Consider the following 24097-nt stretch of genomic DNA (forward strand, 5'->3'; position numbering starts at 1 on the left):
TGCTGCTGTGATTGCCCTCCAGAGGGTGTCACGTGGGGGAGCGGCTGCTCCCAGGCAGGGATGTGGTCTCATACTGCAGGATAGACCTGGGGTCTACGAGGGTCTCAGGACCTGGGGACTGCACCCGGCTATGTGGTCTAAGTGGGAGATGCCAGAAATCCACGTGGCCCCTTCTGAGCCTCCTCCGTTGGCCAGACTGAGGGCCCAGGGGCTGTGGGCCCAGCTGGGTTGAGGGGTGCCACTGGAGAGAGAGTGAGGGGGGACTACTGCCCCCTCCCTGCCCCACGTTCACCCTTGTAAGTAGGACGATTGCAGGCAGGATCTAAATTCTGCACTCTTATTTTCTTTCCAAAGCAGAGTGTGTGTGGTTGGGGAGGGGCTCTGAGAGGGACTAAAGGAGGACTGGGGGTCTCACCCCAGGTTTCTAGAACATGGTTTCTCAGACACGGTGTGACCGGTGGGGTTGAGGGCAGGGAAGGATCCGTCATGAGGAGGAGGGGCGGGGACTGGAGGAGGAAACCAAGTCCAGAACGGGTGACAGAGCCCCCGGGGGCAGCATGGCTCCTGTGGATAAGCCCAGGCATTCGGTCCATACTCTTGGGGGAGGAGAACCTTTAACTCCTGCAGGTCTGGGAGTAATCAGAAGACAAGACCAGGAGAAGATGCCACATTGTATCCAAAGTCACTTATCTCTGTGGAACATGGGCTCCTGTCTGTCGATGGGCATGGGCAGCCCACCTTGAGGTCCCTCTTGAGGCTGTGTTGGGCGGTGGTGTGGAGAGTGAGGCTGGACTGGCCTTGTTGGAGGCAGCGGTGTCTCCTGCCTGTGACCCCCACTCGCTGGAGCTGGGGCACACGGTGAGCTTGCCCCAGCAAGCTCGCCCAGTGCTCTGGGAACGAGTTACCTGTGTGGTGACAGTCCAGGCCTGGGCACAACCCACCAAGGCTCTGGGGCTGGGCAGGGTCCGTGGGGCTGAACCATGTGCTGGCCGTGTTAGAGGAGGCTCTGGGGCCCCTCGTGGAGGGCAGCTCCTTGGCACCCAGGTCACTGGATTGGGCATGTCCAGGAATCACAGAGAGGAGCTGCTGTGTCACCCGAGCCTGTGTCTTCTGTCCAGGAGCGGCTGCTCATGAGCCTCCTGCCTCGGAATGTTGCCATGGAGATGAAGGAGGACTTCCTGAAGCCCCCTGAGAGGATTTTCCACAAGATTTATATCCAGCGGCATGACAACGTGAGGTAGAGCTGGCGCTGGTTGGGCCCTGTGATGGGCCTGGGGAGCTGAGGTGGGAGGTGATGGAGGTGTGGGAGGGGTGATCGGGGAGGTGGGAAGTGATGCAGGAGGTGGGAGATGGTGGAGCAGGAGGAGGTAGTGGCAGAGGTGGGTGACGATGGTGGAGGTGGAAGTGATGGTGCAGGGAGTGGTAGAAGTGGGAGGTGATGGTGAAGGTGGAGGTGATGGAGGAGGAAGCGGTGATGGCAGAGGTGAGCAGAGGACCCTAATTTGAGGGAAGGAGGGAGCAGGTGTGGGTCAGGAGCCCAGGTGAGCACTTGCCCAGCAGGGAAGCAGTTCCCACAAGGGGTGTGGGTGGGCTTCTTGGGTGATGCATTTCACAGTTGCTGTTTCTCATTTCTTCACCTTCTGTTTCCTGTATTGGCTGGAGAGCATGGGCACTCTGTCCCTTAGCCAGACTTGGGCAGTGGCCGTTGGACTGGGAATTTGCCTGTAGCAGGTTAATAACTGAGCATTGTTCTAGTTCATGCTGGGCTCTGGGGTAGGTGTTCCTTTTACTCTGTTCATCTCATGGCAGCCCCAGGAGGTAGAGATGGTTATTCCCATTGTATAGGTGAGGAAACCGAGCCCTTGGAATGAACCAACTTTCCCTGGGCACTCTAAAGTTTGCTAATTTGTTTTTAAAGATTCTGTTAAGATGTCATTTATTATATTAAGTCATGCATTGCCTTTAAAGGTACTTAGATGGTAGTGTTTTCTGTCTGGGAGTAATACTTGACAAAAGTGTCAGGTAGGAAATGATGATTTGAAGGACCCATGCACTCTCTCTCCTTCTGGTCTTTGCTGGTTTTCTTGGTTGTTGGTGTCAGGCCTCCCTGCCCACTGAGCCCCTGTGGACACAAAAGGATAAGAAAATCCTCTTTCTGTCTGTGTCGAGTGCTGCAGGTTGGGTCCCCATGAGCTGGTGCTTGTTTGTCTGAAATGAGCCAAGGCCCACTGCTGCCAGCCCATCCTTGTCAGGGTCCAGGTGCCCCTGTGTGTGGGCTGGTATGGCTAACAGCTGTCTGGTGAGTGCACTCACTCCCACTGTTGTGTCTCTTGATAAGGACCAGTTTTGTCTTCCTACAGAAGACGGTGAAGCCGAATGGGATTAAGGCCTGATATGTGAGGCCAACGTTCAAGCCCAGTCAGGAAAGGCCACTTGGTTCTGTTTAATATCATCACACCCTTGATATCTATGAGCACTGTCACCTCTACTTTATGGATGAGGAACTTGAGCTTCAGCAAAGTGAGCTGGTGCAGGACTCCCTGGCCAGTGAGTGATAGGGCTGAAGCTAGTCTAGGATTGGCTGATGCTGATGTCTGCCTAGACCTTTCCACTTTGCACATTACCTTTTGTTACTGGGACTCCAAGGAGATCCAACCAATCCATTCTAAAGGGGATCAGTCCTGGGTGTTCTTTGGAAGGAATGATGCTAAAGCTGAAACTCCAATACTTTGGCCACCTCATGAGAAGAGCTGACTCATTGGAAAAGACCCTGATGCTGGGAGGGATTGGAGGCAGGAGGAGAAGGGGACGATAGGATGAGATGGCTGGATGGCATCACTGACTCGATGGATGTGAGTTTGGGTGAACTCCAGGAGTTGGTGTTGGACAGGGAGGCCTGGTGTGCTGCAATTCATAAAAGAGCTGGACATGACTGAGTGACTGAGCTGAACTGAACTGAAGGACTCGATTTAGTGACCAAATGCCCTGCTGAGAAGACCAGACTACCACAATAATCCAGGGCACACCTTGCCAGGGCAGAGCATCTGCATACAGCAAGGAAAGCATCAGATATCAGGGGTCTTCTGGGGCTGCAGGTAGAGGTGGGCATGTGCATGGAGCACCCAAGTGCCTTTCTCTTTCTCTCCTCTCCTATAATGGTAATACAGATGTGACAAGTTACTATTCCCCTTTGCTGCTGAAAAATCTCTGTCCGTGTCCTATGATGGGCTTCCCTGATAGCTCAGCTGGTAAAGAATCTGCCTGCAATGCAGGAGACCCTGGTTCAATTCCTGGGTTGGGAAGATCCACTGGAGAAGGGATAAGCTACCCACTCCAGTATTCTTGGGCTTCCCTTGTGGCTCAGCTGGTAAAGAATCCGCCTGCAATGTGGGAGACCTGGGTTCGATCCCTGGGTTGGGAATATCCCCTGGAGGAGGGCATGGCAACCCATTCCAGTATTCCTGCCTGGAGAATCCCCATGGACAGAGGTGCCTGGTGGGCTACAGTCCATGGGGCCGCAAAGGGTTGGACACGACTGAGCGACTAAGCCCGTGTCCTATGGTGGGCCAGTGTGCTTGGTGCAGGCAGGACAGCCCTGAGATAGGAGAGGAAGCTGAGGCTCCCTGTCACAGATAGTGCCAGCTACACCATAGCCCTTCTGGCTGCCCTCCATCAGGATTCAGAGACATCTTTCTATAGCCGAAATACGGACATCTCATTGGGCTCTCTACAGTCCTTTTATGTCCAAGCCCAGTATGGCCTGGCTGAGTGTTGAAAGCATGTCCCAACATTCACATACACACCATTGTCAAAGACTGAGAGACTTATTTTCTCCAAACATCTAAGAAAATTTCTGTCTAGTCATTAGCTGAGCACTATACCAAGTTAATGAAGCAAAGACTTTTGTAGCAACACATAACAAAGAATACAGACTTTATAGAATTAGTTCAGAAAAGTCACCAAAGAAGCAATAGGATAAACAAACAGTAACAGCAACAAACCCTGAGGGGGATATGTTTTTCAGAGTTGCCAGGTTATATTACCCAGTTTTCAATAAAAATATATAAAACATGCAAAAATCAAGAATGCATGGCTTAAATAAGAATAGATTTAAAAAGCAGTCAATAGAAACTGTCCCAGAGGAAGGCCAGACATTGAACTTGATAGTACCGTTAAAATCAGCTATTTTAGATATGTTCAAAGCACAAACCATGTCTAAGAAACTAAAAGAAAATATGAGAGTCATTTCTCATCAAATAAAGAATACCAATAAAAACATAAAAATTATATAAATGAACAACTGAATAGAAATTTCAAATGTGAAAAATAAAATGAAAAATTCACCTGGGGCTTAACAGCAGATTTGAGCAGACTGAAGAAAGAGTCAGTGAATTTCAAGATAAGTCGCTTGAAATTATCCAGTCTGAAGAACAGAATGAAGAAAAGGATGAAGAAAAATGAACAGAGAACTGAGGGACACCATCAAATGTAACAACACACTCATGATGAGAGTCTGAGCAAAGAGCAAAAGGGGAAGAAAAATTGAAAACAGCAATGGCCCCAGATGTCCTAAATTTGATGAAGAACACTTAACTACATCAGAGAAGCTCAAGTAAGATAAAGAGAACCACAGCTGCACGCATTATAATCCAACTGTCAGACGCCAAGACGTAGAGAGAATCTTGAAAGCAGGAAGAGAGAAGCACTTTAGTAAAGTTTCTAGCAAATTTCTCATCAGAAACCATGGAGGCCACAAGGCAGTGGCATGGCTTATTCAAAAGCTGAACTAGGAAGATGAGAATTCTATACCCAGCAAAAGTCACAACAGCACCCACTGCTGTTCTCTCTGGTGGGGAACCTTCTCTGGTGTCTTCATGGCTCCCCTTCTCCTCCCTTCAGGACTCAAGTGTCACCTGACTTACTCAGAGCTCCACACCCGTCTTCCCGCCTTCCTGTTCCTCCACAGTTACACTTGTCACCTTTGACATACTGTGAGCATCCACCTCCTCTGACTAGAATGGAAACTTCTGGAGGGCAGTGATGTGTGAATCTTTTTGCTCACTGCCGAGTCCAAAGCATCCAGAACACTGCCTGACACGTAGATCCTTCAATAAGTATTTATTGCATTGTAACCCTCACAAGTTTTTGTAACTAAGCAGTTGGTGAGCTCTTATTAGGTGCAAGGTGTTATTCTAAGTGCTTTGTTAATCCGTTTAACCCTCACGACCTATCATCTGGACTCTGGTCTTATTCCCATTTTAAAGATGGAAAGACTGGCATGTGAAAGTGTTGGGTAGGTTGCTTAAGGTCTCAGCACATTGCCACAAGTAGCAGAGCTGGACAGTCCTTCTAGAATCCAAAGTCTCCCCACTTCTCCCCCCAGCCTTTCCTGGGCTGACACTCAGGAGCCTCTCATCATGGACACTTGTGTTCCACTGCTCACTGCTTGTGTCCATGTGCCAGCCAGTCTGCCTCTCTCAGCTTTTGATAAGTTGCTGTATGGTTTCTCACCCGTCTTAGTTTCCGCATACTATTTGCACTTCTGAATCAATCCCCTCTTCCTTTTTTCCTTCCTCCTTTCCTCCTTCCTTCCTTTCTTGGTTGTCTGGAAAATCCCTGGATAGGTTCCAGACCCTGCTCCAGCCTGGCTGCGTCCTTGAAGTGGGTGTTGTGCCTTCCTGCTGAATTCCAGCCTTACCATATCATTGCTTCCCTGTGCTCTGTCCCTCCCTGCTCTGAGCCTTCTGAGGACAGGGGCCTAGGGTGTAAGAGATCCGCTACCTGGGTGCTTTAGGGGTGAGGTTTCCCGCGGGTGGTGGAGGTGGACAGGCAGGGAAACTCTGCGGGCTTTCCAAGCGTGGAGGTGGGCAGTGCTCAGTCAGTGTTCATGGAACTAAGTGAATGAGCAGAGGCTGAGAAACCAGAGGCTAGAGAAGGGCGTGTGAATGCATGGGTAGTTATAGAGAAGGAATAAAACACGGTGGATCCTCAGAGATGTAAAGAAGCCTGAATTCTATACTAAACAGAGGGGAGAAAACTGTTGTTTGTCTCCGCCCACTCTTGCGGTCCTGTTGCTCAGCTCCTGAGTATCAGTGACACACCTATAGCCTAGACACAGTTTTTACCTGTTCATTCATTCCTAACACAGATATGTATCTCCTGTTGCTCTGTGTTTGGTACAGTGGGATGTACAAGTCAGGCCTGTGTCCTTAAGTTCCTCACAGGCTCAGTGGGGGATGCTCTTCTGCAGTTAGAGGATTATAACGGCCTGGGGTGAACACAGCTGCTCTCTGCACTTGGGCAGGGCATGGTTAATGTGGTGGGGTGAGGACATCATCAGAGAGAAGCCTCTCTGAGATGTGGGTTCCCACTTTCTGCCTGTAATGTGGGTTCCCACTTTCTGCCTCTAATGTGGGTCCCCACTTTCTGACATGAGGTATTGTTGAAAATTCAACCCTGAGTTAAGATCTGGCATCAGGAATTGAGATATGAACGCAACTGTGTCAAAAGAACAAATTCCTGTACACATCACTTTCTTCATTTAAATTGGAGATGCACATTTATGTCTCGTCAACCTCTCCAGTACCCATGTGAGTGACCTCCCAGGTCTCATAGCCGAGGGTGCTTTTGGCTGCAGGTGACAAAAGTTGGCCATACAGTGTCTTCAAGAGTGAGGGTGTTCCCCTGGGGTGAGTGGTTTGGAGGTGACACCTGGTACTGGTCCAGGAACTCTGTGATCAGGCCTTGTGGTTCCCGTGGAGCAGCTTGTTCTGAGCTAGGCCCCTGGTCACCTCTCCTTCATCCCTCACACCTGTGGGGGATCAAGGTGCTTGGAAGACTCAGCAGGAACCCCACTCTCTTCCAAATGTACGGCTAGGGGAAGCTCTCTGTTGCTTTTCAAGTTCTCTGTCCTGCCTTGGTCCTCTATGTTGGTTCGTTTCTTAAGACTTTTAAAGTCTTTGCAGCGTCCAGGTTGCTGGCTGTGTGCTGTGGGTGGACACGGTGTTGTTTACCCTGACACAGGTACTGTAGTAAATGGGTGCCCAGCATCTAAGAGAGATGTTGCTTTCACCCTTGTAGCTGACCGAGGGGCAGCCGTGCCCACAGCACAGCACCCCTGGGGGGCTTTGACAGGGCCTGGGCTCAGTCACTGGCATCAGTTGTGGGTGGAGGGGGTGGGGAGATAGATGGTGTGAGGGCTGCTCATTCCTTGAGAACATGTCACTGTTGCTCACCTGCCACCAGCCATGACCCCATCACCAGGCCACCCCGGAAAGTGGAGCAGGCCTAGTGGACGTTGAGCTGCTCCCTGGGTCTGGGGGACACTGAGTATATAGAGAGCATGTGGGGGTCACCGCTGACCCCACAGTGTCCTGGGAGGAGTCAGCAGGAACTGAGTGGCTCCAGCATTTCCTCCCTCTGTGACTGAGGAGTCCCCCGGCTTCTCCCGACCTCAGTCTTGTCCCAGATCCAGCAGGGATAGGCAGGGATAGGCAGGGGGCTGGCTGTGGTTTCAGGTGACGTCTGTCTGAGCCCATGGAAGATGGCAGCTGGTACCTCTCTGTCTTGCAGCATCCTCTTTGCAGATATCGTGGGCTTCACAGGCTTGGCGTCACAGTGCACGGCCCAGGAGCTGGTGAAACTCCTCAACGAGCTCTTCGGGAAGTTTGACGAGCTGGCCACGGTAAGTGCAGCCACTCCCTTCGTCTGATGAAGTTGCTCCTGGGGCCAAGACATGCCTGGTGGATCCTCTGGTGGAGATGTGGTCTTGGCTGTTGTTTCAGCATCACTGGTTCCTCCCCTGGGACCAGAGTGCTTGCTGCCTTTGCAGATGGCAAGAGGCTGCATGAACCCACTCAGCACCTCCAGTGAAGGGCCCTGGGCAGGCGGAGGCGCTGGCTGGGTTGTGGGGCCCTGCGTGTTAGCGGATTGCCTGCGGGCCACCCTGCACCTTCTGTCCCTTGGCAGACGTCGCCTGGGCTGACCTTGGTGGAGGGAGGGTTCTTTGGAGCAGGCTTGCACTGCCCTTTTCTGGGACGACTACCTGGACTTGAAACTTGACTGCTGGGGGTCAGTTGGTGACATCTCAGGACACCTGCCCCCTTTTCTGTGCTGTGGGCTGAGCACTGAGGTTTTGAGATCTTCCTGGGGCAGGTCACACCTAAGGTCTGTGGGCTTCAGTAGCCGTGGCACGTGGCTCAGTCGTTGTGGCTCCTGGGCTCTAGAGCGCAGGCTCAGTAGCTGCGGTGCATGGGCTTGGCTGCTCTGTGGCATACGGACTCGTCCTGGACCAGAGATTGAACCATCTCCCTTGCATTGACGGGTGGATTCCTATCCACTGTGCCATCAGGGAAGTCCAAGATGATGATCTTTATAAAAAATTTGTTTTTTTTTTTTTCTATTTCATTTTGGACAGTTTATGCTGCTGCGCCTTCAGGTTCGCTAATCTTTGCATCTACAGTGTCTAACCTGCCATGTACCATCCAGTGCAGCTTCCGTCTTCTCTAGAAATTGTTTCTTGAAGCAGTTTGTATCTTTTGTCCTTGTTGAGGTGACTGACCGTGAGGAAGCTCAAAATTAAAGTGGCCTCGTTTGCTCCCTATTTATTGCTTTCTTTCTCTGTTCATTCGTGCGTTGACGTTGTATCTCAGTATATTCTCGCTCTGAGCTGCTTGTGTCCTGGTCTGAGGAGCACCTGGACGTGTTTTCCTTGTGTATGTGCTTGCTTTGTGTCCGAGTGCCCTGTGTGGAAGGTGTGGCGACTCCGGGGGTGCAAATGCATCCTCCTTCATGAAGGTCCCTGGTGGGTGGTTAGACGGACTCACAGTGTATTTGTCTGCATCTCTGTGGGAGCTGACGGTTTGCTTACCCTGATCCACGGCTGACGACCGCAGATGTGCACTATGGTTTTGACCTTTCCTCCATTTATTGGATCTATTTTAGATTTGTGTTTGTTCTGATGTCTGTGTGTATCTCGGAAACTGGTCACACCCTTTGAATTTACGGAGAAACACCTGTCCTCGGTTTAGCCTTGCTCCTCCACCACCTGTTGGGGGTGGGCCCATCTCTGGATGTCAGTTTTTCCCATGGGAGAGTGGTCTGCCCGGACAAAGCAGATGCCCGTCTGGCAGCTTCCAGGAGGCGTGGGGTAGTGGGGAAGGTTCCTGGTGTGCCAGCCACGGAGATGAGCCTGGGTCCTTGTTGGCCTCTTGTCAGCTGGGCCAGGCAGGTGAGAGCATGGTCTTCAGCTCTGGTCATAACACCAGGAATCCTTCAGGGACTGTTTCCAGCAAGAGCTTGTTCTCGACCCCGGCGTGGCCATTGCCAGGCACAAGAAGGGGATGCATTGGATTCAGGCCAGTGCCCAGGGCCAGGCAGCTGACCCACACACATCATGGGTGGTTAGAGAGCTTGGACGAGTACAGAGGCTTCCCCTCTTTAGGTCCAAGCATTGCTGGGGTATGCGGGGTCTGCCAGGGGGCTCTCCCTGGGGACATCAGCCCTTGGGCTTGGCCAGTCCTTGTTGTCCCTGAACTCAGATGCTGTGAGAGCCTTTCTAGACCATGAGGACCCGACACGGAGGAGCACTTGGACAGGAGTGTAAGGGGCCCAGTGCCTGATGGATGACTGTGATGACTTGTGTTAGTGAGGGCATTATTTCCCAGTTGCTTGTGTTACCCTGAATGATTCTGAAAGGGACCCATAGAAGCCTGTCGGAGGGTGGAGCTCCCCACCCAGTTCTAAGCTGCTTGGCTGTATGTTCGTGTCCATCCTTCCTATCTCTTTCTTCCTCCTCCTCAGGAAACTGTCCTTGGGTCATACCTTCCTGTTCTGACAGCTGGTCCCATGGCCGCATGGAGCTGGCCACGTCCAGGCCTGACACGTGCTCAGAGTCCAGTGGTGACTCTGCTCGACAGTGTGCCTTCAGCAAAGCTGCCTGTGCACCTGCTGTTGGTGGGGGTGAGGGGCGGACTGGAGCCCCAGAACGGAGTCAGAGAACCTTGGCCAGGGAAATTTCAACCCAGGCAGGGAGACCTTGAGCCAGTTTTGTGAAACCCGGATTTTGCTGAACGGGATATGGTCAGGATGTAAAGAGATATCGTGAGCACAGCCTAGAGGGGGCGGCCATGGGACCATCACCTGAGCTCAGCTTGGAAAATTGACTCAAGGGTACGATTTTAAGTGATCAAAGTAGAATGTAAAGTTGCATGTAGAGTAGAATCCCAGTTTTCACAGTGTGTGCACATACTATACACACATTTACATGAGTGCCAGAGAGAAAAAGAAAGTCTGGAATGAAATATCCCAGAGTAACCATGGTTGTTGCTAAGCTGTGAGATATAATATTTAATTTTCTGAACTTTCTGCATCCTGGATAATGAACCTGGATTTCCTTAATTATCCCTTGATTATCAGGGAATAAATATTGTTTGTTGAAAAACCAGTAGATGTTTGGAACTCTGATGAGTCTTTCGTTTGTATCAGGCCACCTGTAGAAGCTCACCTACCCTGTTTGCTGGAGGAAACTTTGTGTTCAGCAGCTGCAGTGGCTCAGGTCCCTCTGTGGGGAGGTGTGCTCCAGGCAGAGGGAGGAGCGAGATGTGGGGAGCAAGGCTGACCTGAGGCTTTGGTGCGGAGAAGCGGTGAAGGGAGAGGCAGGGCAGCCTGGACAGGGCCTGGAGTGCGGTGCAGAAGGGGATGTGGTGCCTCTGCGTGTCACCGAGAAAGCACGTGTCCTTAGCTGGGTTCAGAAAGCAGCTGCCAGGTCTCTACTGTGTGCCTGAATTGTCCTGGGTAATGGGGCTGCAGCAGGAACAAGTCAGATGTAAACCCTGTCCTTGAAGCTTTTAGGAAATTCACACGTGCACAAAGTTAGAGATAGTAACATAACAACCGCCCCCAAGCACTCACAATCCTCTTCGACAGAAACTAACGTCCGGCTAGTCTTGTGGGTCTGCAGCCTCCCCCCAGATCCTACCCATCAGCATGCTACATCCTTACAGCCTTGGAGAGTGGCCCTTCTGTTCAGCACATTGTGGCCAGTGCCAGTTTGACACCCCTATGACAGCTGCCCACAGTTACAGATAATTGAGTCCTGATCTGGGCTTGGTCACCCTGCTTGTCTCAAATGCGTCTCTTCTTCAGAGCTCATTTGTTTCAGTCAGGATTCACATGAGATGGATGTATGTCTGAGTTGTGCCTGTGGATTTTAATTTATGGAGGTGTCAACTTAAAAAATATTCACAACCTAGAAGCTGAGAGTTACTTTTAATTTGGTGGGAATTTTGGGGACTTCAAGCCTAGGAGACAGTATCTCAAGTGACCCTGAGAGAACTGCTCCAAGGAGGCAAGGAGAGAGCCAGGTTATATAGAAGTTTTGCAACAAAGGGCAGATAGTCTGATCATCAAAAATTATTTTCAATTAAAGAAAAACAGATAACCCAAGTTAAGGAATTTGGTGCTTTTCTGTGTATGGGAAGACGCAGGTCTGGGCTCAGTGAAATCATTCCTTTGATATGCCCTCAGCTATCTGGGGCTGTATCCTGCGTTTTTCATTTCCTGAGTTTCCTCTGGGCTCAGTGGTAGTGAGTGGCTTCAGTCTGATGGGCTGCTAGATGGCAGGTATTCTTTTCCTTCCTGAGTTCCCTCAGGGCTCACGGGCTCACTCTGAGGGCTGCAATCTCTGATGGCTGTGACATCCTTGTTTACTGATATGGCAGAAAATACTCCATTTTTCAGAGGTGACAGTGATGGCAGGGGGGCTAAGGCCAGAGAAGGATGCTCTATCAATCACAGTCCCCCAGAGGAGGGACCACTGGTACCCAGGAGGCAGAGAGGCTGGGAGAGGGGGACGGGGCTTTATAGGTGTTTCCATGGCGATGAGCAGACATAGGGCTGGACAGTGCGGATGGTGAGGGCTCTGGGATGTCGGTGTCTCCTGCCCCCTGGTCCCCGCCCTGGTGATTAGGGCGGGGACAGTGGCTGGAGTATGAGAGTTCGCAGCAAAGGTGTGGGCTCTGATCCGCCAGTGGGACAGGAACAAGCTGTCTACTGTCTCCAGGAATTAGCCAGCCCTGGTAAGCGGGAGGCATCCTTTCCTACCAGCAAGGCCCCTGAGATATCAGACCTTCATAGCATACAAAAACCAAAAGACCAGATGGATACACACATCGTATTCAGTGGGTGTGCCAAGTGTGTCTTGGTTTTGGTTTTTCCTTGCTGATGCTCCTGCCCTTGCTGGCCGCTCAGCCCCAGGGGTGGGTGTGCTCTGTACTTCTCCCAACCTGTCCAGGCACCTGAACGACCTGACCTTCTGTGCTGGCCCTAGGTCCTGAGCACTCACCTGTGTTCACGACACTGCCCTGATCACTGTGCCTCTCCCCTGTGCTGGCCCCTGTGCTGGCCCCTTCTCACCAGGACGTGTGGATCCGAGGTTCCTGTGTTGTTATGGGCTTCCCAAGACGATGTGCCCGAGGGTCACAGCAGGTGCCTCGAAAGCTTGGCTGATCTGTATTCACTTGGGTTTACACACTCAGGGTCAGTTTTCTGATCCTTTTGTTTCTTCTGCATTTATTAGCTCCTGATTCTTTAAGAATGAAGCACATTTACTCATGAGCTGTTTGGTTATCCTCAGTGAACGCTTGCTTCTTTTCATTTCTTTATCAAGTTTCACGACTGGATCCTCCAAGGGGGTGAGCCTGAGGTTACCTCCTGCTTCCTGGTGACTTGGCCCACACCCTCCCAGCATGTTCCTGCCTCACACACAGATGTGGCATTTTTCAGAAGCTCTAGTTTCTCTCAGCAGGAAATGGGTTTTCCAGCCTGTAATCCGGGTTATCTCTGGGCCTGTGACTTTCCAAAGGACAGAGGTGGAAGATGTTTTTTAGAAAAACAGAAACAAATTCTGAGTTCATATGGATATTTCCAATTCACTCAGTCCTTTGATTTTTACATTTGTGTCTCTTTTCCTTTGATGTTGGAAACTCTAATGACAGTATTATAATTTTTTGTTTCATTCTTTTATGTACAGTTGATTCAAAATAGCATCAACAATATTATGACCCACAATAAGACCATTGAATACAGTCTAAGATTTCTTTAGTGGTTTCTGAGGTTATCTTGTCCTTGGATTATATCCCGCTAGTGTGTGTGGGCATGCATACTCAGTCACTTCAATTGTGTTTAACTCTTTCCGACGCTATGGACTGTAGCCTGCCAGGATCCTCTGTCCATGGGAATCTCCAGACAAGAATACTGGAGTGGGTTGCAATACCCTACTCCTGACCCAGGGATTGAACTTGTGTCTCCTGCATTGCAGGCGGATACTTTACCACTGAACTACCAGAGAAGCTGTATATCCTGGTGGCTCAGAGGATACAGAATCCACCTGCCATGTGGGAAACCTGAGTTCCATCCCTGGGTTGGGAAGATCCCTTAGTGGAGGGCATGGCAACTCACTCCAGTATGGGCAGAGGAGCCTCGTGGGTACAGTCCATTGGGTCGCAAAGAGTTGGGCATGACCGAGTGACTAAGCATAGCACACAGCACTGATATATAGTCAAATATGTATTTTTTCACCTGAAATAGTTCTCTGCTGTGTGATCACATTACCAGTGAGGTTACAGTTAGGTTTAATTTATTTTGGTTTTGATTTTTAGGCATCACTGTTTTAAATTAATTTTTCTTTTTAAGTACATAAAATATTTGCATGGCTCCATCCCACAATGGAGACTCTGAGACAAGATACTTGGATACTTACTGCCAAGTATCTTCAGGGCCAGCATACTGCCCTGCCCCACCATCTCTCCCACCCCATGCATTTAGGCATCTGTGCTGTGTTTGGGGTTGCCCCTCCATTGTTCTTTTGGAGACCAGGAGCAGATATGTACATGTGACTGTTTATTATTGAAGAGTATGCCTCAGTGGGGCTTCCCATGTGGCTCAAGTGATAAAGGATATGCCTGCCACTGTCTCCAGGCAGGAGACAGCAGGTTCAGTCCTTGGGTCAGGTTGTCATTTCCCAGTACTCTTGCCTCGGAAATCCCATGGACAGAGGTGTCTGGGAGGCTACAGTCCACGGGAACACAAAGAACTGGGCACAACTTATCGACTGACGGACTGAGCCAGCCTCTCTGGGACCCGTTGTTTCCCGCTGATGGCCAGATACCGTGCAAAGTTAGTATGACTCGGCCAGCTGGGTTTTGGATGCAGTCACCTGGGGATCAGGTGCAGTCACTGGGTCGTTTCCAGCTCTCCGTCTGCACCTCCATTTCCCCAGGGCGGGTGCCACCAGGTTCCTGGAGCTTCCTTGCCTTCCCAGAATCCAGGTGCAGCATGGGGTCCACCTGATGGCCTCTGGCCTCTTTGAACTCCCGTTTCAGAGTCAGCCTCAGCCCCAGAGAGGTTTGGACATCTTTGGGTTCTGAAATTGCAGTGGGTCTTCCTGATCCCACTGAATTTTCTGCTTCTTTCCAGGCCTGGGGCCAGTGGGGCAGGCTCACAGAGCCTTTGAGCTTGAGGATCTCTGCCATCCTCTCTGGCAGAGCCAGTCGGGTCCAGAGTTGACCTGCAAGCCTGCACAACACATCTGGAAACCAAAGCGTGAGAGCCTCCTCCCTGGATACTCCTGCAGCTCCTCTGCTGCTCTGAGGGGGTTCTGTCTGTCATGTCCCCATCATTCCTGTCCCTTCTGAGCCAGCTCCTCCAGCCCTCCCCCTCCATTTTCTTTCTTGCTTTGGCTGGGAAACAGCTGTTCAGCTGTCACGCTTCTGCTGGGGAACTCCAGGAGCCGGTTTCATTAGTTACAGGGAAGGTGTTGTAATCTAAAACACCCAAAGCAACGGAAAAAACCATTTTGGTCTCTTAAGCTTGTTAACCAAAGCCGGTAGAGTTGAGATTAAAAAAAAAAAAAAAACAAGGCGATGTGTTAGCATTTCACTTCCCTAGTCTCTTCTGGGCTATGTTGGCTGCCCTGCGGTGGAGCCGGCGTGGAAGGGACCACCTCAGGATGGTCGCCAAGAACACGTGTGTCACTGACTGGCTGTAATTATCCGCCCAGTCCTGACTGTGTCGACGGGTCCAGCTGAGGATGGCTCTTCTCTAGGAAGCTCTCCCCAGAACGCGGTGGACCTGTGAGCCTGTGGCCTGGATGTCTAGATGCTCTTGTCCTTCCTTGGAGAGCCCCCACGCTGGGCAGGGAGGGTCACTTCTGAGGCTTGCTGGGGCACCGCTTGCCTTCATCTTCGTTTACACCTCGTTATTCCAACGCCTCCTGTCCTGAGGGTCCGGCCATCAGAGAGCCTCCCCAGCCCCACAGAGACTCCGCTTTCCGTGGCGGCCACTCTGAGCATCTGTGTCATAGGGGACAGTAAGGCTCATGTGGTGGCCGTTTGGGGCAGCCCCACACACGGCCTCTGATTTTCCTTCGAATCTGATGGTACAGCTGCCACTTCTGACCAGGCTATTGAATTTATGGTCCATTCACTTACACACACACACACACCTGCCCACACCTTCCAGTCTAGGGCCAGTCCTGTCGGGGACACACAGAGATAAACCGGAGGCTGAGATCAAGGGGCCTGGAGGTGGCCAGGAACACGAGCTGGGGGATGCAGGACGTCCACAGTCACCCACACTCATGCCCCAGGGGGATGCTGATGGAGAGGGACACCTGTCAGAATCGGGGCTTGGTGACCTTGAGGAATCTTCGGCAGGAGCAGTGCCTCAGTGGAGTAGGTTCTGTCACTTCTGTGGGCTCCTCAGGGAGGGGTCTAGCTCCCCAGATGGATAGCTGGGAGGAAAGCTGGACGAGTTGGGGGTTCATGAGCTTTCCGCCGAGGGTCTCTGGGCCCAGGGAATGGTGGAAACTGGCAGTGGACCCTCATCTTATCCTGGGCCCTTGGGTCCAGGGAAGGTAGCCTGAGTGTGAAGGTGGGGAGGGGTGGGGGAGGGAGCTGTCCCTCAGTGATCTACACCACGTGTCCTGGCAGTGAAGGGACAGGTGGGGGCGGACATGCTAGAGATTCCGGAAGAGAGCCCAGTGCTGCCTGCTGGCTTGGAGAAGGCTGCCTGCCAGAAGCCTGGCCCTTGGCTCCATGATGTGGACATCTGCACCTGGCTGGCCCTGGGCTCCCCGACTCTGTCAGCCACAGCATAGTCTGCCCATGGGAACTGGGAAATCCCTTCTGAAGACGAGGAGGCAGGTGTCTGACGGATGAATGACTGCCCCTGGTCACTTGAAGGCTGAGTGGCCAGATCTGGACCTCCCTGAGGCCAGCTCCCTGATCACAGCAGGTGCCTTCAGGGCTCGGGCTGAGGCAGACCCAGTCACTGGGCTTTCCCAGAGCCCTCCCAACAGGGGGAGCATCCGCTCTCCTTCTCCTCTTTGAGCCAGTGTCCCCATGGGAGGAGTGGGGCACTGAGTCATCTGCACAGAGACGCCCCCTCTTCTGATGCCTGGATCACCGCTCCGGAGAGCATCGGGATGCTGGCCTTGGCCTGTACCCCACCCCTGTGCCTGGTGGAGAGTGTCCTGCGGCAGTGCATGGGTGGGGAAGGCTGAGAATTCTCACCCCAGGGCCCTGAGAATTCATAGCATTCAAGAAAACCTGCAGGAGGCAACTCGTTTGCAAGAAAATGAAGAGCAGAACTAAATATAACTTATAGAATGTGTTCTTAGAGTGGGGTCAGTGTAGCTCTGGGCTTCCAGGCTGCCTGGGGGCTGTGAGATGCGTCTCATCCAAGGACAGGTGGTGTGAGGCCCGTCTCCTTCACAGACGTCCTCCAGGAGAGACCATGGAGTGAATGGTGGGACATAGAATCAGCTGGAACAGATAGAATAGAATAGAATCAGAACATGGAGCACAGAAAACAGCTGTCTTCTGTGAAGACGGATACCGAGACTGGCGAAAGGGAGAACAAAGCCTTGCTTCTCACAGTGATTGTTTTGGAAAGTGTTGTGATTTTTCATAAAATGTGTTACATACTCTTGTTAATACGTAATGGATTGGCTACTGTTACTTTATTTATTTTTAATGGTTTTTGTTTCCTTTATTAAAGTTCTTCAAGGTTAGTGGAAAAAGACATAAATAAAACCCATAAATAATCCAAAACTCTAACTTGAATCAACAGTTTTACCCTCCCCACGGACGATGCTGTCTTCAGAATCCTTTGTATCATCTGAAGCAGCACAAATCTGAGTTTCACTTCCTTTTTTCTTCCAACTCTTTCCACTTTGGGATCCTGGTGAACATGTTCCATGGAGGGAGGAGGAAGGGAAGAGGGTCGTGTATTACTTTAGATGCAGTAATACATTTTTAAAAAAGCTTCTCAGTCGTAGCTTCTTATGTGGTAATATCCATAGCGCTAACCTACTTATATGAAAACTTGTTGAGGTTCTCCGTTATTTACGGGATATGAAGGGGTGTTGAAAACAAAATGTCCCAGAAATGCTGTTTTAAGGCTCTCCTTGTATAAAGCTGACAGTCACCATCGTCATCATAGCCGGCCCCGATGGGTTAGTGCAGGACGGATGGTAGCAAACGTCTCCTGTGTCTCTCTGTTCTCAACTTGAGGGCGAGATGGAGCCAGTATTCTTCCTGTTGTGTAAATGTCTGAGGAGACCTTGTGTGGTATAGGATGCCTTTCTGAGGCGTTCCCTGTGAGTGGTGAGGTCGGGGTGCAGACCCCGGCTGGTGATCCTTTGCGGAGAGCTGCTTACATGGTCTGTGGACCTCGACTCTGGGTTAAGCTATGGGGTGCTCAGAGGCGTGTGGCCTGGCCCTTCCTGGGGTGGGGAGGGGTCTGGCATGTTCCAGAAGAGCCATCACATGATGATTTGAGTTGGTGGTCGGACTGTCCCAGCCCCTCTTGGAAGAGAGGACCCTTTCCTGGGGAGAGGAGCTGGCTCCTGGGCGTGGGGTGGCCTCCCGACCTTGAAGGGTCTGTGGGTTTGGCCCTGGTGAACTGAAGGGCAGGAACGGTGGAGGGGTGTGGGGCAGTGTGGGGTGCCCCAAAGCAACCCTAATCCCAGCCATGGGGAATGCCTGCGCTCTGGAGGTACCCTGACTGCAGGGGGGTTGCCTGGACCTCGGTCTACGTTGTGCCTCCAGCTCAGCCTCTGGTGGCGGAGGAGCACCTTGGTCTAGGTTGTGCCTCCAGCTCAGCCTCTGGTGGCGGAGGAGCAGGGGCTCTGGTGGCCCCAGGTATATGGCTAACTTGCCCTTTGCCCTCTCGTCTGAAGGAGAACCACTGCCGCCGCATCAAGATCCTGGGAGACTGCTACTACTGCGTGTCTGGCCTCACTCAGCCCAAGACTGACCACGCCCACTGCTGTGTGGAGATGGGCCTGGACATGATCGACACCATCACGTGAGTGCCCTGTGGGTACCCCGCCCCACCGTGCAGCCTACTTTGTCCTGGCCAGGTGTCCAAGGTGGGTCACCTGTGTCGTGGCTGCAGAGAACCAGTGCCTCTTGGCGAGGTGCTGGGTGAAGGCGCCCTGCCTGCACTGCGGAGCCCTGCCTCTGGGAGTCCCTACTGTGCATTTTGTTGGGGCTGTGTTTTTTTTTTGTTGTTTGTGGTGATCCTGGGTATTGTCAGCTGTGTGTTGTTGCTGTTGTTTTTGCTCAGTCATGTCCAACTCGTTATGACCCCATGGACTGCAGCATGCCAGGCTTCCCTGTCCTTCACTATTTCCCTGAGTTTACTCAAACTCATGTCCATTGAGTCAGTGCTGTCCAACCATCTCATCCTCTGTCGTCCCCTTCTCCTCCTGCTCTCAATCTTTCCCAGCATCAGGATCTTTTCCAATGAGTTGGCTCTTCCCATCAGGTGGCCAAAGTATTGGAGCTTCAGCTTCAGTATCAGTCCATCCAGTGAATATTCAGGGTTGATTTCCTTTAGGATTGACTGGTTTGATCTCCTTGCAGTCCAAGGGACTCTCAAGAGTCTTCTCAAAAACCATAGTTCAAAATCCTCTTCTTTGGCATTCAGCCTTCTTTATGGTTCAACTCTCACATCTCTATATGACTACTGGAAAAACTATAGCTTTGACAGTATGGCCCTTTGTTGGCAAAATGATGTCTCTGCTTTTTGGTAAAATGTCTTGGTTTGTCATAGTTTTTCTTCCAAGGAACTGTGCGTTAGTCCAGTCAAAAGAAAGAACCTTTCTAGCTTAGCTAGATGAGATGCTCAGGGAGTTGATAGTGGGAAAGTGTTAGTTCCTCAGTTGTGTCTGACTCTTTGTGACCCTATGGACTGTAGCCCACCAGGCTTCTCTGTCCATGGAATTCTCTAGGCGAGAATGCTAGAGTGGGTACCCATGCCCTTCTCCAGGGCATCTTCCCCACCCAGGGATTGAACCCCAGTCTCCTGCATTGCAGGCAAATTCTTTACTGTCCGAGCGACCAGGGAAGCCCTGGCTGTGGGAAAGGTTTGGCTCAAATCTGGCTGAGTCCCAGTTGAAAAGGAATCACATGTGCTCTCCCATGAGGCCAGATATCCAGGCTTCAGGTGTCCCCTGTGGAGAGAGGCTTAGATGGAGCAGGTCTTTCTGGAACACTGAGAGGCTTGCCTGCTGGTTTCTCATCAGGGCCTGGGATGAGGCAGTAGGGGGCCTTCTGTCGGGTTAAGGACGGTGTGGAGCTGGGAGGGTGAGATGGTGGATGGCGCATAGATCCACATTTCAGCTTCTCAGCAGCGTGGAAAGATGGCTTCGGCTCAGTGTGTGGGGTTACCAGGGCCTGGTGTGGTCTCACACTCGGGAGAAGAGGCTTAATAGCACAAGAGTGGAATGAGACACGGGTGAATAGCAGGCTTACTGCACCATCCCTGTGAGGCAGATTTCAGGGTCCACACACTGGGTGTAGAAACAGGGTGCTCAGCACACTCAGACTGCACGCTTGGTCTGGTGGCCCACTTCTCAGGAGACAGGACCTGCGTGTCAGCATTGCCTGGGTGAATTGAACCCCCAAGGGCAGCTGATCTGGGCTGTGGCCTAGAGTGGATAAGTGCCCCCCACCCCCAGGTGATTTCAGTATGTAGCCGCTGCTCTGGAAAAAGAAGCTGAACTGGGGGAGAGGCTGGTTGTTGACCATTGTGTTCTTTGGGGAGGTGCCCCTGGGTGGTGGGCACGGCGCCGTGAGTGACCAGGAAGCATCAGAGCCTGCAGTGCTGATGTCCCTGGCCGAGGCCACAGAGCGGTCTGCTGCAGGCCTGGGGACCTCTGAGTGGACAGAGGAAGTCCAAGAGCAGGAGGGATGGTTTGCACGGTTATGAGATTCCTAAAGCATCTCCTACAGACGCTGTGCATGGTGATATGAATGCTCAGGATCAGGAATGTTCTTGTACTGTGGTATGTTGGACCACTGCTGTCAGCTCCCTTTTCAGGCTGATGCTCTGCTGGCGGTGGACCCACCAGAATCATCTCGAAACAGGGCGGTCCATTCTGACCCTTGTGAGCACAGAACAAACTTGTGTGGGTCAAGCATTTGATATCACAGGATAGAGAGGAGTGTAGTAAGTAATTCATAAAAACCGAGGAAGAACTCTCTGCCAGGGCAGGTGAGCAGCCTGACCAGCTCTGACTTGGGTGAGAACGGAGGGGTCGCGGGTCTCCTTGGACAGCAAGTGGGGAACAATAAAGTTTTCCACTTGGTAGAAAGTTCATTTCTATGGGGAAAACAGATGAAAAGATTTTTCATGTTCCGTGTAAAAGACAAAGCAAAAAGTACCGACTTGAATGTGGAGTCCCAGGGCTTCCAGGGACAGAGCAGCCTAATGGGCTGCAGTCCATGGGTTCACAAAGAATTGGACATGACTGAGCACATGAGCACAGAGGACTCTTACCCTCCCAGGAGAGTGGCAGTGCCTAAGGCTGTTGCCCCGAGGGCCCCTGGGCTCCTGCTCTGGGGCACCTGGACCCTGTCTGCCCTCAATACCCAAATCAGATCCTTCTCTTAGACTTGTGGACCTAATTAAGGTATGCAATACACTCTTAAAAGAAACACCACAGATTAAGTTTGTTGGTGTGATTTTTAATAATAATTTAAAGTTATTTATATTTATATATATATTGCTGGTTTTGGCCAGATGGCACCTGCCCATGGGAGCAATGGAGATAGAGTGGGAAGTGCCTTACGTGCCCAGTGAGTGTGATGACTGGCTTGGGCTTGCCCCTGCAGAGCTGTGACCCTGGCCATCAGTTTCCCCATCTGTAAAATGGGAGTGTCAGCTTCATGACATCTAGGGCTCTGAGTGAGGCTGGACTGGCAGAAATGCAGGGCAGTGGAACCCACTCTTGGCCTCTACATCTGGGTTCTGCAGCCTGATGGTCAGGGGCTAGACCTTGAAAGTTCCAGGGAGATTTCTCCAGGACTCCTTTTCTCTCTCTCTCTCTCTCTCGGACTCCTGGTGGTGTCATCATGCTGCTTGGACCTATGTCCTTGACCCTAAGTCCTGTAACCCCTCCCCAGGGTACCCAGGCCTGAGCCTGCCCCCCCCCGCCCCACCCCCCACCAGAGGGTGTGCTGCCCATGTGAGATCTGTGCCGCCACTCTTTCCTACACCCCAGCACCAGCTTTCCTTCATCAGGCCTTGAATATTATTAGGTCAGTCCTGAGGAACTGCTCCTCTGCAGCCAGGTCTGGTACATGAACACTTCCTAGGGTTCAAGCCATCAGTCCCCAGATTCAGGTGTTCTGAGTGGGTTGGGGCTTCCTGCCCAAGGAAGCAGATGGGCCCCCTGTCCCATCCTTAAGGTGGTGCTTCAGTTTCCTCACATCCCTGATTTTCTCTGCTGTGAAATGAGCTGTTGTGAGAATTAAATGGGATCCCAGGTTAAATGGGCAGGCAGGGAAGATGCTGGATCCCTAGGCACTGCAGACGTCAATTCATCAAGTCTCCCCTTCCCAAAAGGGAGTGGCTCAAGGGTGAGCCAGCTGGGTGGCTTCTGTTCCTGGGGCTCTGGAGCATCCTGATTCTGTGCATTTACAGGAAAGGGGTTTGTCCACTCCACAGGGAGTGCTTCAACCATCGTAGGAGTTAGCCAGTCACAAGTCAGACCTCCAAACATACAAGTACCATTTTGCTAAATTCTTAATCTAGACATGGCTTTGCTTGCAGTCTGGGTAGTTTTAGTTCACTATAATAAGTAGAAGTAAATGGCATGTACTCTTCTTTCCCTGACCCATCTTTGAACTGGTAAGGGCCAGCTTGCCTGTGCTTACATCATGGGTAGACCCGATGTACCGAGCTGGGGTGGAGGTCGAAAGAGAAGAGATGCTCCAGTGGCAAAAATCATTTCTGATGGTTCTGGAGGCCCCATTCTCCCCCTCCTCAATTTTCTCAGTTCTTGGTAAATGTTCCTCAGTGAGACATTTTTTTTTAATGGTTTTTCTTAAAAAAAATTTTTTTTTACAATTAAAAAATTACAATATAGTTTTTATACAATTAAAAAATTACAGTATAGTTATTCACAATATTGTGTTAGTTCAGATGTACAGTGAAGTGATTCAGTTATACATATGTGTATATATTTTTTCAGGTTCTTTTCCCTTATAGGTTATTACAAGGTATTGAGTACGGTTCCCTGTGTTACACAGTAGGTCCTTGTTGGTGATCTAGAGTGAGACAGTTCTTGAGAAAAGGTTTATCTTAAGTGATTGTTCAGTTAACTGCATGGGATGACAGATGGAGTGAATTGGTAGAGTGTCCTGGGCTGCCTGGTTGGTTGGAAGCTGGCGAGGGTCCTACATACCAGGGACCCCTGAAGACCTGCTTGAGGGAGGTGGACGTGGGTCCTAGAAGTCCCCCTACCCTTCTTCGATTGCTGCAACAGTAGAAATGCCTAAAATGCACAAAAACACCTTTTGCAAGTTTACTTATTTACATTTCCCAAATTGATTTCTTTTTGTGAATTAAAAATTTTTTTTTTAATTTTGGTTTTCTTATTTCAATACCTGTAACTGGAGATTGGCAAATGAATGAAAAAACGTTAAAACTGAAAAAAAAATACACATTCAAAATATATTCAGCTAATTAGGTATTAAAGATATATGGATAGCCAGATTTTCAAAAAACCTTTATTATAAGTTGGTGACATGCATACTTCTGAGATTCTCAGAGCTGAACACCAGTCTGCCCTGGACCCTGCATAGATGTATCTGATTCTGTGGTCTGGCCTCCTGAATGCAGAGGATGGTGAGCTAGGCTGGAGGGCCAGCCAGGAAGGTGGTGTCTTAGCTCACCTTTGGAGCCCCTGGCTGCCATGGTTTTGGGGGACAGGCCCTTGGTGGATGAAGTGACCAGTTATGGGCAGAGCTGCTCCTGGTTAGAGGCCAGATTGGGGGGAAGGTTTGAGTGGAGGCTGCTTGGGCAGGGGGCTGTGGCCAGTGGGGGCCCCTGTGGCCAGGCAGTGGGTAAATGAGCAGTGTGTAAGTGGAAGTTAGGGCGAGGGCAGGTGAGGAAGACGCTGACCTGGCAGGTGGGCTGGGTCCAGCGAGCCTCGTTCTTCCTGTGTTATTACTGACAAATGGGACTTTGTTAGTAATGTTGACAAATCCTGGCCTCTGTGGAGCAGAATGGCGGCAGCTCAGGGCCGAGCAGGTTTGCCATCAGCGTCCCCTCTTGTTGGAGTGCCCTATGGAGCCTCTGTTAGTATCTCCACAGCCCATGTAATAGCAGCAGGATGTGGGTGCTGAGGGGCACTAGGGTTGAGTTTGAATGCTATCAGAGCCTGTGAGGGCTCATTCAGCCCCACGCTGGATTGCACACAGTGAGACCGAGGCCAGGAGAGGGCAGAGGTCAGTGTGGTTAGTCGCCAGGTCAGATGGGGTTTCCCCAGAGGCCTGCATTTCTCTTAAACCACCTCCCCTGGCCCGTGCTCCTCCCCACGCTCTGTTCTTCCTCTCCTGCGCCTTGACCACGGCCCCTCATCCTGTCCCTTCCTGGTTGCAGCCTCTAGTCCTTGGTCTGAAGACAGGACACTGCCATTGAAGCAACTGAGTGTGCAAGAGCTGGGCTTAGGAGGCGGAGCTCTGAGGGCTCGGCCAGTGGGACCCCCTGGGTGGATAAGTGTTCCCTTCTTTAACACTGCTAC

The 24097-nt window shown here is 51.3% G+C and overlaps 1 protein-coding gene across 2 annotated transcripts in view; it reads left to right on the plus strand.

The window, feature by feature from the left end:
• ADCY1 (adenylate cyclase 1) overlaps positions 1–24097 on the plus strand; it is a 106663-nt gene that overhangs the window by 26553 nt on the left and 56013 nt on the right. For both annotated transcript variants that reach the window (XM_018047050.1, XM_018047051.1), the window contains exons 3-5: positions 1119–1237; positions 7573–7684; positions 18242–18369. In XM_018047050.1, coding sequence (XP_017902539.1) covers positions 1119–1237; positions 7573–7684; positions 18242–18369 — 359 coding nt within the window. The remainder of the gene's footprint in view (positions 1–1118; positions 1238–7572; positions 7685–18241; positions 18370–24097) is intronic.

Source organism: Capra hircus, chromosome 4, assembly GCF_001704415.2.
Source record: "Capra hircus breed San Clemente chromosome 4, ASM170441v1, whole genome shotgun sequence".
NCBI classification, from domain to species: Eukaryota; Metazoa; Chordata; class Mammalia; order Artiodactyla; family Bovidae; genus Capra; species Capra hircus.